Source organism: Eschrichtius robustus, chromosome 12, assembly GCF_028021215.1.
Source record: "Eschrichtius robustus isolate mEscRob2 chromosome 12, mEscRob2.pri, whole genome shotgun sequence".
NCBI lineage: Eukaryota > Metazoa > Chordata > Mammalia > Artiodactyla > Eschrichtiidae > Eschrichtius > Eschrichtius robustus.
The window spans coordinates 37704972-37723636 of record NC_090835.1 but is presented as its reverse complement, the minus strand read 5'-3'; the positions used below and the strand labels follow the sequence as shown (position 1 = coordinate 37723636).

General features: G+C 35.9%; 1 protein-coding gene across 1 annotated transcript in view; it reads left to right on the top strand.

Moving 5' to 3' along the window:
• Nucleotides 1-18665, top strand: part of DOCK3 (dedicator of cytokinesis 3) — a 349841-nt gene that overhangs the window by 71827 nt on the left and 259349 nt on the right. Inside the window, exon 4 of the mRNA XM_068559156.1 lies at nucleotides 6622-6718. Coding sequence (XP_068415257.1) covers nucleotides 6622-6718 — 97 coding nt within the window. The remainder of the gene's footprint in view (nucleotides 1-6621; nucleotides 6719-18665) is intronic.

Genomic DNA, 18665 nt, shown 5'->3' with positions numbered 1-18665 from the left:
ATTGTCTTGATTACTGTAGCTTTGTAGTATAGTCTGAAGTCAGGGAGTCTGATTCCTCCAGCTCCGTTTTTTTCCCTCAAGACTGCTTTGGCTATTCGGGGTCTTTTGTTGTTTCCATACAAATTTTAAGATTTTTTGTTCTAGTTCTGTAAAAAAATGCCATTGGTAATTTGATAGGGATTGCATTGAATCTGTAGATTGCTTTGGGTAGTATAGTCATTTTCACAATATTGATTCTTCCAATCCAAGAACATGGTATATCTCTCCATCTGTTGGTATCATCTTTAATTTCTTTCATCAGTGTCTTATAGTTTTCTGCATACAGGTCTTTTGTCTCACTAGGTAGGTTTATTCCTAGGTATTTTATTCTTTTTGTTGCAGTGGTAAATGGGAGTGTTTCCTTAACTTCTCTTTCAGATTTTTCATCATTAGTGTATAGGAATGCAAGAGATTTCTGTGCATTAATTTTGTATCCTGCTACTCTACCCAATTCATTGCTTAGCTCTAGTAGTTTTCTGGTAGCATCTTTAGGATTCTCTATGTATTGTATCATGTCATCTGCAAACAGCGACAGTTTTACTTCTTCTTTTCCAATTTGGATTCCTTTTATTTCTTTTTCTTCTCTGATTGCCGAGGCTAGGACTTCCAAAACTATGTTGAATAATAGTGGTGAGAGTGGACATCCTTGTCTTGTTCCTGATCTTAGAGGAAATGCTTTCAGTTTTTCACCATTGAGAATGATGTTTGCTGTGGGTTTGTCATATATGGCCTTTATTATGTTGAGGTAGGTTCCCTCTATGCCCACTTTCTGGAGAGTTTTTATCATAAGTGGGTGTTGAATTTTGTCAAAAGCTTTTTCCACATCGATTGAGATGATCATATGGTTTTTATTCTTCAATTTGTTAATATGGTGTATCACATTGATTGATTTGCATATATTGAAGAATCCTTGCATCCCTGGGATAAATCCCACTTGATCATGGTGTATGATCTTTTTAATGTGTTGTTGGATTCTGTTTGCTGGTATTTTGTTGAGGAGTTTTGCATCTATATTCATCAGTGATATTGGTCTGTAATTTTCTTTTTTTGTAGTATCTTTGTCTGGTTTTGGTATCAGGGTAATGGTGGCCTCATAGAATGAGTTTGGGAGTGTTCCTTCCTCTGCAATTTTTTGGAAGAGTTTGAGAAGGATGGGTGTTAGCTCTTCTCTAAATGTTTGATAGAATTCACCTGTGAAGCCATCTGGTCCTGGACTTTTGTTTGTTGGAAGATTTTAATCACAGTTTCAATTTCATTACTTGTGATTGGTCTGTTCATATTTTCTATTTCTTCCTGGTTCAGTCTTGGAAGGTTATACCTTTCTAAGAATTTGTCCATTTCTTCCAGGTTGTCCATTTTATTGGCATACAGTTGCTTGTAGTAGTCTCTTAGGATGCTTTATATTTCTGTGGTGTCTGTTGTAAATTCTTCCTTTTCATTTCTGATTTTATTGATTTGAGTCCTCTCCCTCTTTTTCTTGATGAGTCTGGCTAATGGTTTATCAATGTTGTTTATCTTCTCAAAGAACCAGCTTTTAGTTTTATTGATCTTTGCTATTGTTTTCTTTGTTTCTATTTCATTTATTTCTGCTCTGATCTTTATGATTTCTTTCCTTCTGCTAAGTTTGGGTTTTGTATGTTCTTCTTTCTCTAGTTCCTTTAGGTGTAAGGTTAGATTATTTATTTGAGATTTTTCTTGTTTTTTTAAAATAATTAATTAATTAATTAATTAATTTTTATTTTTGGCTGTGTTGGGTCTTTGTTTCTGTGCGAGGACTTTCTCTAGTTGTGGCAGGCGGGGGCCACTCTTCATCACGGTGCACAAGCCTCTCACTATCACGGCCCCTCTTGTTGCGGAGCACAGGCTCCAGACGCGCAGGCTCAGTAGTTGTGGTTCACGGGCCTAGTTGCTCCACGGCATGTGGGATCTTCCCAGACCAGGGCCCGAACCCGTGTCCCCTGCATTGGCAGGCAGATTCTCAACCACTGCACCACCAGGGAAGCCCTTTTCTTGTTTCTTGAGGTAGGCTTGTATAGCTATAAACTTCCCTCTTAGAACTGCTTTTGCTGCACCCCATAGGTTTTGGATTGTCGTGTTTTCATTGTTATTTTTCTCTAGGTATTTTTTGATTTCCTCTTTGATTTCCTCAGTGATCTCTTGGTTATTTAGTAACATAGTGTTTAGCCTCCATGTGTTTGTGTTTTTTACGTTTTTTCCCCTGTAATTCATTTCTAATCTCATAGCGTTGTGGTCAGAAAAGATGCTTGATATTATTTCAGTTTTCTTAAATTTACTGAGGCTTGATTTGTGACCCAAGATGTGATTTATCCTGGAGAATGTTCCGTGTGCACTTGAGAAGAAAGTGTAATCTGCTGTTTTTGGATGGAATGTCCTATAAATATCAATTAAATCTATCTGGTCTGTTGTGTCATTTAAAGCTTCTGTTTCCTTATTTATTTTCATTTTGGATGATCTGTCCATTGGTGTAAGTGAGGTGTTAAAGTCCCCCAGTTTTATTGTATTACTGTCGATTTCCTCTTTTACAGCTGCTAGCAGTTGCCTTATGTATTGAGGTGCTCCTATGTTGGGTGCATATATATTTATAATTGTTATATCTTCTTCTTGGATTGATCCCCTGATCATTATGTATTGTCCTTCCTTGTCTCTTGTAACATTCTTTATTTTAAAGTCTATTTTATCTGATATGAGTATTGCTACTCCAGCTTTCTTTTGATTTCCATTTGCATGGAATATCTTTTTACATCCCCTCACTTTCAGTCTGTATGTGTCCCTAGGTCTGAAGTGGGTCTCTGGTAGACAGCGTATATATAGGTCTTGTTTTTGTATCCATTCAGCAAACCCATGTGTTTTGGTTGGAGCATTTAATCCATTCACGTTTAAGGTAATTACCGATATGTATGTTCCTATGACCATTTTGTTAATTGTTTTGGGTTCGTTTTTGTAGGTCCTTTTCTTCTCTTGTGTTTCCCACTTAGAGAAGTTCCTTTAGCATTTGTTGTAGAGCTGGTTTGGTGGTGCTGAATTCTCTTAGCTTTTGCTCTTCTGTAAAGCTTTTGATTTCTCCATCAAATCTGAATGAGATCCTTGCTGGGTAGAGTAATCTTGGTTGTAGTTTCTTCCCTTTCATCACTTGAAGTATATCATACCACTCCCTTCTGGCTTGTAGAGTTTCTGCTGAGAAATCAGCTGTTAACCTTATGGGAGTTCCGTTTTATGTTATTTGTCGTTTTTCCCTTATTGCTTTTAATAATTTTTCTTTGTCTTTAATTTTTGCCAGTTTGATTAGTATGTGTCTCGGCGTGTTTCCCCTTGGGTTATCCTGTATGGGACTCACTGTGCTTCCTGGACTTGGGTGGCTATTTCCTTTCCCATGTTAGGGAAGTTTTCGACTATAATCTCTTCAGATATTTTCTTGGGTCCTTTCTCTCTCTCTTCTCCTTCTGGGACCCCTATAATGCGAATGTTGTTGCGTTTAATGTTGTCCCAGAGGTCTCTTAGGCTGTCTTCATTTCTTTTCATTCTTTTTTCTTTATTCTGTTCCGCAGCAGTGAATTCCACCATTCTGTCTTCCAGGTCACTTATCCATTCTTCTGCCTCAGTTATTCTGCTATTGATTCCTTCTAGTGTAGTTTTCATTTCAGTTATTGTATTGTTTATCTCTGTTTGTTTGTTCTTTAATTCTTCTAGCTCTTTGTTAAACATTTCTTGCATCTTCTCGATCTTTGCCTCCATTGTTTTTCCGAGGTCCTGGATCATCTTCACTATCATTATTCTGAATTTTTTTTCTGGAAAGTTGCCTATCTCCACTTCATTTAGTTGTTTTCTGGGGTTTTATCTTGTTCCTTCATCTGGTACATAGCCCTCTGCCTTTTCATCTTGTCTATGTTTCTGTGAATGTGGTTTTTGTTCCACAGGCTGCCGGATTGTAATTCTTCTTGCTTCTGCTGTCTGCCCTCTGGTGGATGAGGCTATCTAAGAGGCTTGTGCAGGTTTCCTGATGGGAGGGACTGGTGGTGGGTAGAGCTGGGTGTTACTCTGGTGGGCAGAGCTCAGTAAAACTTTAATCCACTTGACTGCTGATGGGTGGGGTTGAGTTCCCTCCCTGTTGGTTGTTTGGCCTGAGGCAATCCAACACTGGAGCCTACTTGGGCTCTTTAGTGGGGCTAATGGCAGACTCTGGGAGGGTTCACACCAAGGAGTACTTCCCAGAACTTCTGCTGCCAGTTATCTTGTTCCCACGGTGAGCCACAGCAACCCCCGCCTCTGCAGGAGACCCTCTAACACTAGCAGGTAGGTGTGGTTCAGTCTCCCCTGGATTCACGGCTCCTTCCCCTGCGTCTCAATGCGCACACTACTTTGTGTGTGCCCTCCAAGAGTGGAGTCTCTGTCTCCCCCAGTCCTGTCAAAGTCCTGCAATCAAATCCCACTAGCCTTCAAAGTCTGATTCTCTAGGAGTTCCTCCTCCCGTTGCCGGACCCCCAGGTTGGGAAGCCTGACGTGGGGCTCAGAACCTTCACTCCAGTGGGTGGACTTCTGTGGTATAAGTGTTCTCCAGTCTGTGAGTCACCCAGCCAGCAGTTATGGGATTTGATTTTGCTGTGATTGCGCCCCTCCTACCATCTCATTGTGACTTCTCCTTTGTCTTTGGATGTGGGGTATCTTTTTTGGTGAGTTCCAGTGTCTTCCTGTTGATGATTGTCCAGCAGCTAATTGTGATTCTGGTGTTCTCACAAGAGGGAGTGAGAGCACGTCCTTCTACTCGGCCATCTTGGTTCAGGCCTCTAACAAACTCTTTACTCTGCATGAATCCAGAATTTCTTTGGAAATTTGCTTATTAATTCATTTTATTTGGTTATTTTTCTTAGTGTTCTGACTACATTCTATTTGGTCTGTGGACCAGTGTATTTATAAATAACACTGTATCTGAATTTTAAGAATTTTCAGGATATTGATTATATATTATAGTCTAAGAAAAATACATCAGTATTAGTATAGACTTGGGTTAGTATAAATTGAGGTAAGTCCAAAGTTTTAGAACTTTAAAATAGGAACAATGTAATTTTCCCATAGATCTCAATGATTAAAGTAGCTGGAGACCCAGTAGATGAAACTTTCAAGAAATTTTATTCCAGTTTATCCTATACAGTATTTCTGCATTAATGTTACTAAAACACAACACTCTTACAACATCTCCCATGTCTCTCTATTTCCATAGTGTCAAGTTTAAATCTCAGCCTTGCACTGCAAATTCACCTTATAAATTTGATGAATATGGATAGTGCTCTGGCATCATTCCAAGATGATTTTTTTTATCTGCTGGCATAAATCACACAAAATAAAAAAGAAAGCTGTATAGCATAATCAAGTAACATATATTCATTGATGCTCCATATTAATACACTGTCACCTTTGAACACAGTGGTGGTTTGCCAGCTGTGTAGAGAAATGATACTTAATGCTAATTTGTGAAAGGAATTTTCCTTTGTTACTTCCAGGTGGATGATGTTCTCTTTGGCTAACAAATCGGAGTATAGGTTCCAGCCACCTCAGCATATCAGTATATAAAATCTTTGGTCCCAGAAAATATTTCATTAACTCTCAAAAGTGGCATAGACATTATAAAAATATCATCAAGTCATGCCCTTACTTTGAACAACCTTTCAATATCATCTCATTCATTCTCAATGCCCTGTGGTGACCTAAATGGGAAGGAAATCCAAAAAAGAGGGGATATATGTATATGTATAGGTGATTCACTTTGCTGTACAGTGGAAACTAACACGACTTTGTAAAGCAACTATGCTCCAATAAAAATTAATTTTAAAAAAAGGTCTGGTATCTTTGGTATCATTTGGAAAGGCCCTGTGAGAGCTGGCCTCAGTCATACCAGCCTTCTTTAAGTTCTTAGATATGTGAAATTCTTTACCATCTCAGTGACTTCTTGTATATTGTTTCCTCTGCAGGTGACACCACACCTCTCCCTCCCAGCAAACTTTTCTGTCGTGACCTTTTTGCATCTTTTGGGCATTGCCATTTCTTCAGAGAAGACTTCACTGATCTTCTCTTCTTTAGTCGTGTCCCCCAGCTAAAATCTCTGATAGTACAATTTGGTTTCTTTCTTAGATTCATCGCTAGCCATACCTGTTGTGATTATTTGTCTGATTCCCTATCCACAATAAGAGCTCTCTGAAGATAGGGACCCTGTCCATTTTTGTTCACTGATAAATCCTTGGCAATTAGCACAGGGACTGGCACCATAATGGATGTTGTTTACAAGGTAGTTGGAGAGAAACCTAGTACCTTTCTGTTTCCAGGATCAGAGTTCCCCTACCAGACCCAGAATTCCTCAATGGACAAGTTGAGGAAACTTGTTTACATTAATTCAGTTCACTTATATTATTGCAGTATATTACTGCTAAAGAATCTGTATTCAATTAGATATACCTCTCTTTATATTTGCATGAATTTAAATTTGATTTACACGTGTTGAAAAGGTCAGTAGACAGTATTCTGGTATTTTATCAAAGATAATGGGGCTGTTTGTTGTGGCTCTGGTTCTAGGCAGTATGAAACTGTGGTTCCACTTGAAGATTCTATTGTGACTGAAGTTACAGCAACTCTGCAAGAATGGGCCAGTCTGTGGAAACAACTCTATGTGGTAAGTAGTTTATAACTAGTTTACTAGATGATTAAAGTGAATTGTACCAAGTGAAAAAATTATTGTACTTGTGCCAGTTGCAAATTTATAGATTTCTGAATATCTACAGTTTTTCAAATGTATATTCCTAATATTAACTGAAACATAGTAGACTTGAGTTTTGTCCAACCTGAAGAGAACACATTATTCATATGCCTGCAGTTCTCTCCATCCTATTCCAGTCAATAGAATGTAAGTTCCATAACACCAAGGATTTTAGCTGTCTTACTCATTGCTGTATCCCCAGAAGCTTTCACAAAACAGGTCTTTATTAAATGAATGAACAAACTTCAGAGTTACATTGTGAACCTAATGGTGGGTAAAGGCCAAGAAGCTGTACAGCACTTTCTTACAGCTAATAAGCTTAAAGGATATGTCATATATGATACTTTTTGCCAAGTCAACAATTAGTAGGTTAATAAAACCTCAGTTAATATCCTCTGGAAACTTAGAGAGTAGAGGGTGATAGGACACAAAAAATATAGACTGAAAATAAGTGACAGGGTTTGGGTTCTGAACAAGATGAAGTAAACACATTCTATTTTTCTCCTACTAATCACAAAAATCCTGGAAAAACTCATGAAATACCCTACCAGAAAACTCTGAAAGTTAGGGAAAAGAAGGTGGACTGAGTAAGGACCTTGAGACTCAAGGATTGAGTGAGTTCCCTGACTGTCTTTTTTTCTTGCCTCCCATATATCTTGGCCTGGGTTGTAGAGAAGACTACAACCTGGAAATGCTAATGAGTGCAGACAAAAAAATAGCACCAAGGAAAGCCTGTTATCTCTAGCCAAAGGATGGCCCAGCAAGATAGAAACATCCTAACCTATCCCATCCGTTCTCTGGAGAACATCACAATAAAATCTATACCCCCTCCCACTCAAACAGGCATTACAGCAGCGGTATCCATGACCAGAGCTTTGTCTCACAGACACCCTTCCCCCACCTGCAGTAACAAGGAGATGTCCCCCTCCAGTGGAGCCTGTGGGTCAAACTCTGACTTCTCCTCTTCCTGCTCAGTAATGAGGCAGTCCCCTTCCTGAGCAGAGCCTGTAGGGAGGACTGACTTCTACCCCACCAGAATTTACAAGGTGGCAACTCTCTTCAGCAGAGCCTGTGGGTGAGACCCTGGCTTTCACAACTACACAGGATTAACAAGATGGTGCCCTTACCCTGCAGAGTTCTGAGGCAGAACTTGACTTTCTTCCATGCTCTGAAGTAAAGAAGAAGCATTCCTCCACAGAGGAGCCTGTGTTTGGAGCTTTTGATTTCCACTCCCCTGGCAGTAATAAGGTGGTACCCTCCCCAACTGAGCCTGTGGGTAGTACTTTGACTTTCACAACTCCCCACTCCCCTGCATATTACCCTATTTTCTATGCCTGCCCTGCTGAAATGAGGCAGTGCTTCTCCCCACTCAAGCCCATGCTGAGGATAATGGGGAGTGGAGTTCTGTTATATAGGTAACATGTAAATAGAGAAAACCAAGGAGTACTGGAGAGACTTTATAAACTAAATTGACATTTGAATCACAGTCCACAAAAGTGAGCCTGGGATCACATTCGGAATCTAAACAGGTTGACCATTCACTAAAATAAAAGATTTAAGTAGGAATTAGAGTGTGATAGTATAGTACTTAAAATGTCCAGCCTACAGCCCCAAATTACTTGTCATATGAAAAAATCAGGAAAAACTCAACTCTAATAAGAAAGGGCAATCAACAGAGGCTAACTTTGAAATGACACAAATGTTGGAATCATCAACAAGGATTTTAAAGCAGCTTTTGTAAAACTGCTCCAGTGAGCAATTATTAATTCTCTTGAAACAAATGAAAACATAAGAAACTGCAGCAAATAAGTAGAAAATATAAAGAATCAAATGAAAATCTTAGAAATGAAAAATACAGTAACCAAAATTTAAAAATTACTGGTTAGGCTAAATAGCAGAATGGAAAGGACAGAGGAAAGAGTTAGTGAACTTCAAGATGGATCAGTAGAAATTATGTAGTCTGAATAATGGAGAGAAATTGAAAAAGTGAACTTAGACTCAGAGATCTGTGGGACAATAACAAAAGGTATAACATTTGAGGCATCAGAGTACTAGACAGAGAGGACAGGATGTGGAATTTAAAAAATATTTGAAGAAATATTGGCTTAAATCTTACCAAATTTGCAAAAGACATAATCCTACAGATTCAAGAAGCTGAGTGAACTCCCAACACGATAAACCTAAAGAAATCCATACCCAGACCCATTATAGTTAAACTTTTGAAAATTAAAGCCAAAGAAAAAATCTTGAAAGGGAAACCAAACATTGCTATTAGGGAAAGGGCAATTTGAAATGACAACAGATTTCCTATCAGAAATTGCGGAAAACAGAGGAAGTGCTAAAAAAAAAAAACCTGATGTCACCCCAGAATTGTGTATCCAGGAAAAATATACTTAAGGAATGAAAGAGAAATCAACACATTCTCAGATGAAGGAAAGCTAGGAAAATTTGTTGCCAGCAAATTGGTTGTAAAATAATGACTATGAAGGAAGTTCATCAGACACAAAGGAAGAGATAATGGAAGGACAGTTGGGATATTAGAAATGGAGAAAGCAATGGAAGAGATAAATAAATTCTCTTCAGTTTAAAAAATTGATGATACAAAGCAAAAATTATTACATTTACGTGGTTCTCAATGTATATAGAGGTTATATTTAAGAAAACTGTATCGAAAGTGGGAAAGGAAAGGGACATAAATTGTGGCAAGGTATTTGTATTCCACTCAGGGTAGTAAAATGTTGATACGAGTAGGCTATAGTAAGTTACACACACACACACACACACATTGTAATCTCTAGAGCAGTCATTAAAAATATTATATGGTAATTCAAAAAGAGTCATGTACCACAGTGTTCATTGGAGCACTATTTATAATAGCCAGGACATGGAAGCAACCTACGTGTCCTTCGACAGATGAATGGATAAAGAAGTTGTGGCACATATATACAATGGAATATTACTCAGCCATAAAAAGAAATGAAATTGAGTTATTTGTAGTGAGGTGGATGGACCTAGAGTCTGTAATACAGAGTGAAGTAAGTCAGAAAGAGAAGAACAAATATCATATGCTAACACGTATATATGGAATCTAAAAAAAAAAAAATGGTTCTGAAGAGCCTAGGAGCAGGACAGGAATAAAGACACAGACGTAGAGAATGGACTTGAGGACACGGGGAGAGGGAAGGGTAAACTGGGACGAAGTGAGAGAGTGACATTGACATATATACACTACCAAACGTAAAATAGATAGCTAGTGGGAAGCAGCCACATAACACAGGGAGATCAGCTCTGTGCTTTGCAACCACCTAGAGGGGTGGGGTAAGGAGGGTGGGAGGGAGATGCAAGAGGGAGGGGATATGGGGATATATGTATACATATAGCTGATTCACTTTGTTATACAGCAACAACTAACACAACATTGTAAAGCAATTATACTCCAATAAAGGTGTTAAAAAAAAGTATTATATGGTGATATAATAAAAATATTGTAAATAAATCAAAATGGAGTACTAAAAATGTTCAAGTAACCTATAGGAACATAAGAAAGGGGAAACAGAGGAAGGTAAAATGGAGGGAACAAACAGAAGTACTAAAATGGCAGACTTAAGTCCTAACATATGGATAATTAAAAGGTAGGAAATGGTAGAATTGATCAAAAAAGACTGAACTGTGTTTTGTCTATAAGAAACTCACTTCATATGCAATGACACAGGGAGGTTAGGAGATAGAAAAATACATACCATGCAAACACTAATCAGAAGAAAACTGGAATGGCTGTATTGAAAAGAGATAGTAATATTAAGTATGAATTATCTCTTCCTTAAATAAATGTAAATAAAAATAAATAAACTTACTTTAGTAGAAAAAAATGATGTCAGAATAAAGAAAACTACCAAGGAGAAAGGGAAATTACAAAATGATAAAAAGATCAATTTACCAAGAAGACATAGCAGTCTTAAATATGCATGCACCAAAAAACAGAGCTGGGAAATAAATGAAGTAAAACCTTAAAGGACTGAGTGGAGAAAATAGTTGAAACTAGAGAAATCAGATATTATACTTGGGGGTTTATAACCCCTTTGCTTACTAAAGGATATAACTACTAAAAATTATCAAGGATAGGGAAGAAGTGAACAGTGCCGTCAACCATCAGGATCAAATGGAAATTTTTAGAACATTCCACCCAGTGAAATCAGAATAAAGATTGTTTTCAAGCATACATGGGACATTCACCAAGAGTGACAATATCTTAGATCATAGAACAGCTGTTAACAAATTTGTAATAATTCATGTCATACAAAGGGTATTCTGACCATAATGGAGACAACCTAGAAATTGATAACAGAAAGATTACAGGAAAATATTGAAGCACTTAGAAATTAAACAAGCCACTCCTAAATAATCCATGTATCAAAGAGAAAGTCTCAAGAGAAATAAAAAAATATATTAAAACTGAATGTAAATGAAAATATAACATATTAAAATCTGTGGGATGCAGCTAAAGCAGTGCCAAGAGAGACATTTATAGCATTAAGTGCATATAACAGAAAAATGTGTCAAATTCAGCTCCTACTTCAAGAATTTAAGTTAGGTGGAGAAAGACAAAGATAAATATCATATGAACATGATCTCTCTTATATGTGAAACCTTAAAAAAAGAAAAAAAAAAAAAAAGAAAGCACATAGGTATAGATAACAGAGACAGGTTGGTGGTTGCCAGAAGTGGGGAGTTGGAGGAATGGCTGAAGGGGGTCAAAATGTAATAACAAAAAAAGAATCTAAACCTAAACAAGCAGAATGAAGGAAAAAAAATAGCAGAAATTAATGAAATTAAAAATAGAAAAACAGTAGAGGAAAAACCAATCACACCAAAAGCCAGTTTTTGAAAATATCAATAAAACTGATAAACATTTAACAACATGAGAGAAAATAGTAATTATCAATATATTAGGAGTAAAGAAAGCGATATCACTATAGATACCACAGATATTAAATGGGTAATAAGAGAATACTATAAACAACTTTGTACACATAAATGGCAGTTTAGAGGAATAGAACAAATCCTTGAAACCACATATTACCAAAACTCACCCAAGACAAAATAGATAATCTGAATATCTGACAACTATTAAAGTAATTGAATTTATAATGAAAATCCTTCTAAAAAAAGAAATGTCCAGGCACAGATGGTTCTAGTGGTGAATTCTACCAACAATCTAAAGAAGAAAAACCACCATATCGTATCAATTGATTCAGGAAAAGCATTTGAGAAAATTCAACTTTCATGATAAAAACTCTTAGCAAACTAGGAATATAAGGGGACTTTCTCACCCTGATAAAGGACATTTATTAAAATGTACAGCAAACATCATACTTAATGATAAAAGTCTGCTTTTGGGAATAAGGTAAGAATGTCTGCTCTCAACAAGCCAATTCAACTTAGTAGTAGAATACTTAACCAATGCAGTAAGGCAAGAAAAGGAAGGAAGACACATGTGGATTAGAATGAAAACATAAAGCTGTTCATATTTGCAGACGATATGATTGGCTACCTAGCAAATCCCAAGAAATCCACAAACACTAGAGTTTACAAAAGATAGTTCTGAAAATAAGTAAGTTTTCAGTTGCAGGATATCAGGTTAAAATACACACACAAACTCTCTCTCTCTCTCTCTCAATCATATTGCCACATATTGGCAGTGAACAATTGGAAACCAAATTTTAAAACATATACCGTTTACAATTGCTCAAAAATGAAACATTTAGGTATAAATCCAACAAGACATACAATTTCTATATGCTGAAAACCACAAAAATGCTAATGAACAAAAGCAAAGAAGGCAATAAATAAAGGGACAGACATGACATGTTCATGGGTTGGAAGACTCAGATATTAAAAATGTCTCTTCTACCCAGATTGATCTGTATATTTAATTCTTGAAACAGTCCTAGGGATATTTCGTAAATATAGAGAAGGTGATTCTAAAATTTATAAGGGAATACAAAAGAAGAATAAAGTTAGAGGAATCATGTTACCTAATTTTAAAGCTTACTATAGCTGCAGTAATCAAGATGGAGTGGTATTGGCAGAGGGATAGACACAGATTATAGATTAAGGGAACAGGATAGAGAGTTCAGACGTAGATTCAGTTAAGTAAAGGCAACTGATTTGTGGCAAAGGTGCAAACGAAATTAAACAGAGGAAAGATGCTCCTGTCAACAAATGGTTAGGTGGAGTAGTTGGACATTCAGAGGCAAAAAAAAAAACAAAAAACTTGACTTAAACCTCATCCGTTATACATCATAGACCTAAATGTTAAACATAAAACTATAAAAATTTTAGGGGAACATATAGGAGAAAATCTTCATGACCTGCAATTAGGTGAAGAGTTCTTAAGCATGATGCTAAAGGAACAGTCCATAAAAGTAAAGGTTGATAAATTGGACTTAATCAAAATGAAAAATTTTGCTCTTGAATGACCCTGTTAAAGGATGAAAAGATAAGTCATAGACTGGAAGAAAATATTTTCAAATCACATATCTGTCAAAAGACTTGTATGTAGAATATATAAACAACTTTCCAAACTGAACAGTAATTCTAACAATAATTTCTAACCAGTTAGAAAATGGGCAGATAACTTGAATAGACACTTCATCAAGGAGGATATATGGAGAGTCAATAAGAACATGAAAAGATTTTCCATATAATTAGCCATTAGGGTAATGCAAATTAATGCATATTTTTTCCCGTTCTGAGGGCTGTCTTTTTGTTCTGTTCATGGTTTCCTTTGCTGTGTAAAAACTTTTAAGTTTAATTAGATCCCATTTGTTTATTTTTGTTTTTATTTTCATTACTGTAGGAGGTGGATCAAAAAAGATCTTGCTGCAGTTTATGTCCAAGAGTATTCTGCCTATATTTTCTTTTATTAATTAATTAATTAATTTTTATATTCATTTTTGGCTGTGTTGGGTCTTCGTTTCTGTGTGAGGGCTTTCTCTAGTTGTGGCAAGCGGGGCCCACTCTTCATCACCATGCGTGGGCCTCTCACTATCGTGGCCTCTCTTGTTGCGGAGCACAGGCTCCAGACGCGCAGGCTCAGTATTTGTGGCTCACGGGCCTAGTTGCTCCACGGCATGTGGGATCTTCCCAGACCAGGGCTCGAACCCGTGTCCCCTGCATTGGCAGGCAGATTCTCAACCACTGCGCCACCAGGGAAGCCCTGCCTATATTTTCCTCTAAGAGTTTTATAGTGTCCAGCCTTACATTTAGGTCTTTAATCCATTTTGAGTTTATTTTTGTGTACAATGTTAGGGAGTGTTCTAGTTTCATTCTTTCACATATAGCTGTCCAGTTTTCCCAGCACCACTTATTCTGAGTGCTTACCTTGTGCCTGTGCTTCATTTTTTACATACATTACCTCATTTTAATTATCACTACAATTACTATTGTTCTCATCATATTACTGATTAGAAACTGATCCTTAGAGAGGATAAGGAATGTGCCCAAAGTCATATAAAAAGTAAATGTTCAGCCAGACCCCAAATCTAAGTTCATTAGACTCCAGGGCTCTTAATAACTCATTATTTATCTTCTGAATTAAATTCTTTTAATATTGATATATCTCGCATACAATTTATGGTGATTTTAGTAGTTAACTTATTATCATCTTCTGAAATGGTAGTTGCATTTATTAGAATGAAGATTATGTGGCAACAGCATCCCCTCCAAAAAATGTAAAATAATCGTCCCTTAAACAAAATAGACCTTTATTTCTTTTTCAAGTAGGCACAGGCAGTCTGGATTTGGTATGGCAGCTCTACCATCATAAAGGACTCAGGCTCATTCTGTCCTCCTGCTCTATCTTCCTCATTATAGTGCTTCAGCTTTGTAGCCCCAAATGCCTAGCTCTAGGTAGCACATCTGCACACCAGCTGTAGGAAGAAGGAAGAGAAAGAAAAAAGTCATGCTCTTTCCTTTAAAGGATACTTCTTGGAAGTTGCTCAGAACATTTCTTGCCTACTTCCTGTTGGTCAAAACTCAGTCACAGGGTAACCTCTAGCTGAAAAAGAGGCTGAGAATTGGTCTTTATTTAAGATGGCCATATACTAGCCCCAAATCAGGCATTCTATGACTGTAGAAAAAGTGGAGAATGAATACTGAGGGACCACTAGCAATCTTTGCCACAGCAACTGTGAAAATTATTTTCCTGTAAAGTTCTGTTGTGTTTTTCTTTTCTGCCAAATTTATTTGTGAAATAGTGGAATAATGCCTTCACCAACACTTTAATATATGTGAAGAAGTGAATTTTAGGTAAAACATGAAAAAGTAATGAAGTTGTTGGTAAGAATCATTAGCATCACCCAAGCTTGCCTTTAATATGTTTTGGTAACTTGATATGCATTTGTGAGGGTAAATATATTGTACCTAAAAGTTAAAATCATACCGATATGATGTCTTCTTTTACAACAGCTCATCTTATTCAGAAATGTTCTGGATAAATTAGAGCTGCTATTTGATGCAATGGTTTAGAACACTTAACGTTTGAAAAATCTTTTAGATGTGCTTTAAGGCTTATATATTTGCTTACCAATTTTCCAGAGATACAGAAAAACTTGAAAGTGAGAGGCTGTATTGGAAAGAGGACTACTGCAAATCGTGATTTTTATTTTATACCCCAAATTTGAAATTGCCATTACAGTTTTTAAATTCACTTTTTGATGAATGGAATGTTGCCTTTCTTTGCGATTTTAACAAACCGCAGTGTTTCTGGTTAATTCTTTTTAATCTGTTGTTAATATCACAAGTATCAAATGATTTTTCTTATTCTTTTATGCAGGTAGGAGGTCAGACATGTAGCCAATTGAATTCAAAACAAATGAATACAAGTCTTTTCCAAATGACTTTCTACAAGAAGAGAATAAAAATCTGTTATGTTACTAAAATCAGAAAGCCAAACATTCTCTCTTAGTTTTCCCTACTTAATTTCAAACCTTGTAGTTCTTTTCTTGATCTAACTTTACTAAGAGGCAGTTAATTACCTGGCTGTCCTCTGAGAAGTATACTTCAGAGCCCGAATGAATCTAGGTTAACAATGTCTAAAGTCTAATTTATCTGATTTTGAAAACAAAATGAAAATAATTTAAATAAAAGGCAGTAAACTATGAGAAACAAGTCTCAACATATGTGACTATAAAGATTAATATCTTTCTGTAAATAGAGTGTGTACAAGTCAATAAGAAAACCAGTAAAAGCACTGCAGATATTCAGCAAAGGATAAAAGAAGCCATTCATAAAGCATTACATTAGGGAAATATTCAGTCTTACTAACAATCAAGGACATGGAAAGTAAATCAATGAAGTAATAAATTCTCCTTCAAATTAACAAGTAAGAAAGTGGAAATTATCCTCTGCCATTGAATTTTTGCTGAAATGAATACCTCCATATCCACTTTGCTGGTTGATATCAAGTTTTTGTTGGCACATTTGAAAAATAGTTTGGGAAAAGCCTTCAGATTCTTCAGACCCTAGTAATTCTAATTCTGGGAATTTGTTTTAAGATAAAGTTAAATATGGGAGTTGGTTGAATTGCAATCTCATAAATATTTCCATTAAAGCATTATTTGCAATAGCAAACATAAATTTACTTTCCTGAATGTGCCAACTGTAGTCCAAGTAAGACACAGATGAGCTGGGGTTTACATCTAAAGAGCTGTTAGAAAAATTTAAATAGTATGTTACATACTAAAGTGAATTTATGCAAAATTATAAAGTATAACTTCATCTATATTCTGAAAACATATTTGGGGAAAAAATGAAGAAAATTCACCAAAATATTAATGGAGATTAATTGAGGGGTTAAGATGTTAGATGTCTTCTTTTTCTAATCTTTGTTTTCAACATCTTGAATTGTGAATATATATTATTTTGATTGTTAGGAAAAAATAACCTAAAGCTTTCATCAAAAAAATAATGATATTGTGAAATAATACTACCAATGTTAAGTGAATAATATGTGTATACAAGAGCTTAAGGTAAGAGATGACACTACCTAATTTTCTATGTTTAACTTTTATCATAGCATCAGCAGGTGTATGTTAAATTCTAGGGAAAGGGCTTTGGACCTAGGCTCAGATCTTGGTTTTTCACATTCTATGTTAGTCTTCTCGTTAGGTCTTAGCTTTAAAATACCCATTTATAGCAGAGAGAATTATTTCAAAGGGTTGTAAGAGATTAAATAAAATTACATATAAAGCTTCAAGCACTCAATCAGTGTTAATTGCATTATTCAGTTTTTGATATGAACTATATATATCTCTCCAGATATGCATAACTGATGTCGCAATTTATCACTTAAGAAGTATCTATACATAGAGAAATAAATAGACTCAATGAAATGGACTTCATTTGCATAATGGGGTATTTGGATAAGAGTATATGTATACTTGAGCCAGGGTAGAAAAACCCTCATCTCTCTGAGGCAGTTAAAACCATAATCTCCTCATCCAGTAATCTTATTTTGATGTGAAAAAGATTATCTGAGAACCATCATTTGTGGCAAACAGTGACATCATTACTCATTCCTGTCAAAAGCAAGATTGTCAAATTTTAAATAGATATTTATGCTACAGTACTTTTTTTTTTTAAACCAAAAGCACATTAGAAGTCATACACAGAAGATACCTTTCTCCTTTTGCCAAGATAACAATTGAGGCCAGTAAAGCTAGAAAAGAAACTTATTACCCAGAATTATCCTTATTCTTCATCTCTAGAGTTACTACAGAAATGAGAAAAAGCGAATTTTGCAGCAACTAAGAAATCTTCATCAAAAAACTGTGTAGTTGTTTCCATTTTCCGTGATAGGGTTTAACATCCAATTATAGTGTCTATTAAGATGACAGTAAAAACTAAATAGAAAAGGCATGTGTACTTGCATTAATCTTGGACTATGAATTTTCCTTCATGTGTATAACTGAAGGATTTTATAATTGTAGCTAAAATCATTTGTTTGTACTATTTTAGGGTGACATTAGAAATTTTGCTTTTCTATTAAAAACTCACCTTTATTTAATTGGATATCTATGATGAAGCTTACCCTGTAGTTTACTTTTTCCTTTGTGATAGAACATATCTTAGTACAGCAATATTTTCATGTTATGGAAAGCTATTAAACACATTTCTACTAGAACCTAGTTACTGAAGATGATATGCGTTATAACAGTTCTACTTTGTATTGCTATAAGAGTTTTTAAAAATTTTTTTCAGGAATCCTAAAAATGAACAATTTCTAGATTTTATTAGAAATAAGGCACAGTTCTCTAAATTCTTCTGAATAGTGTCTTTCTAATCTTTGGAAGATTAAGTCTGTGAATGGAAGGCAACATTTCATATTGAGGCCCCACCTAAAGAACAGAAGATATAAAATTCATTTTTATGTTTGTCTCAAGAATATTGATTTGACAAAGATTAAGAACATACGTGCTTATGTCATCATATGTTTAGGGTGCATATAAGAGGAATTCAGCAGAGAGACTGAATGCGTAGGCTCTGGAGAGAGACTTCCTGAGTTCAAATTCAGATGCCACAACTCGGTAGCTGCGTGATTTTGTGCCTGTTAGCTTCCTCCTAGGAGATGATAATGGTATCTGCTTCCTAGGGTTACCATGTTGTCTAGATGATATAAAAAACTTAGAACACCTTTTAAGTGCTTGGTTGAATGCTTACTTGTTATTTCATTTTTGTTGTTAGTAAGAATGATATTTGCTGTTTTAAGAGTCTATTCTTAAACCAAGTTTTCCACTTGCTTTAGTCCTACATTTTTTCAAATATATCCTAGCCCCCATCCCATCTTACTCTTAAAATTTCA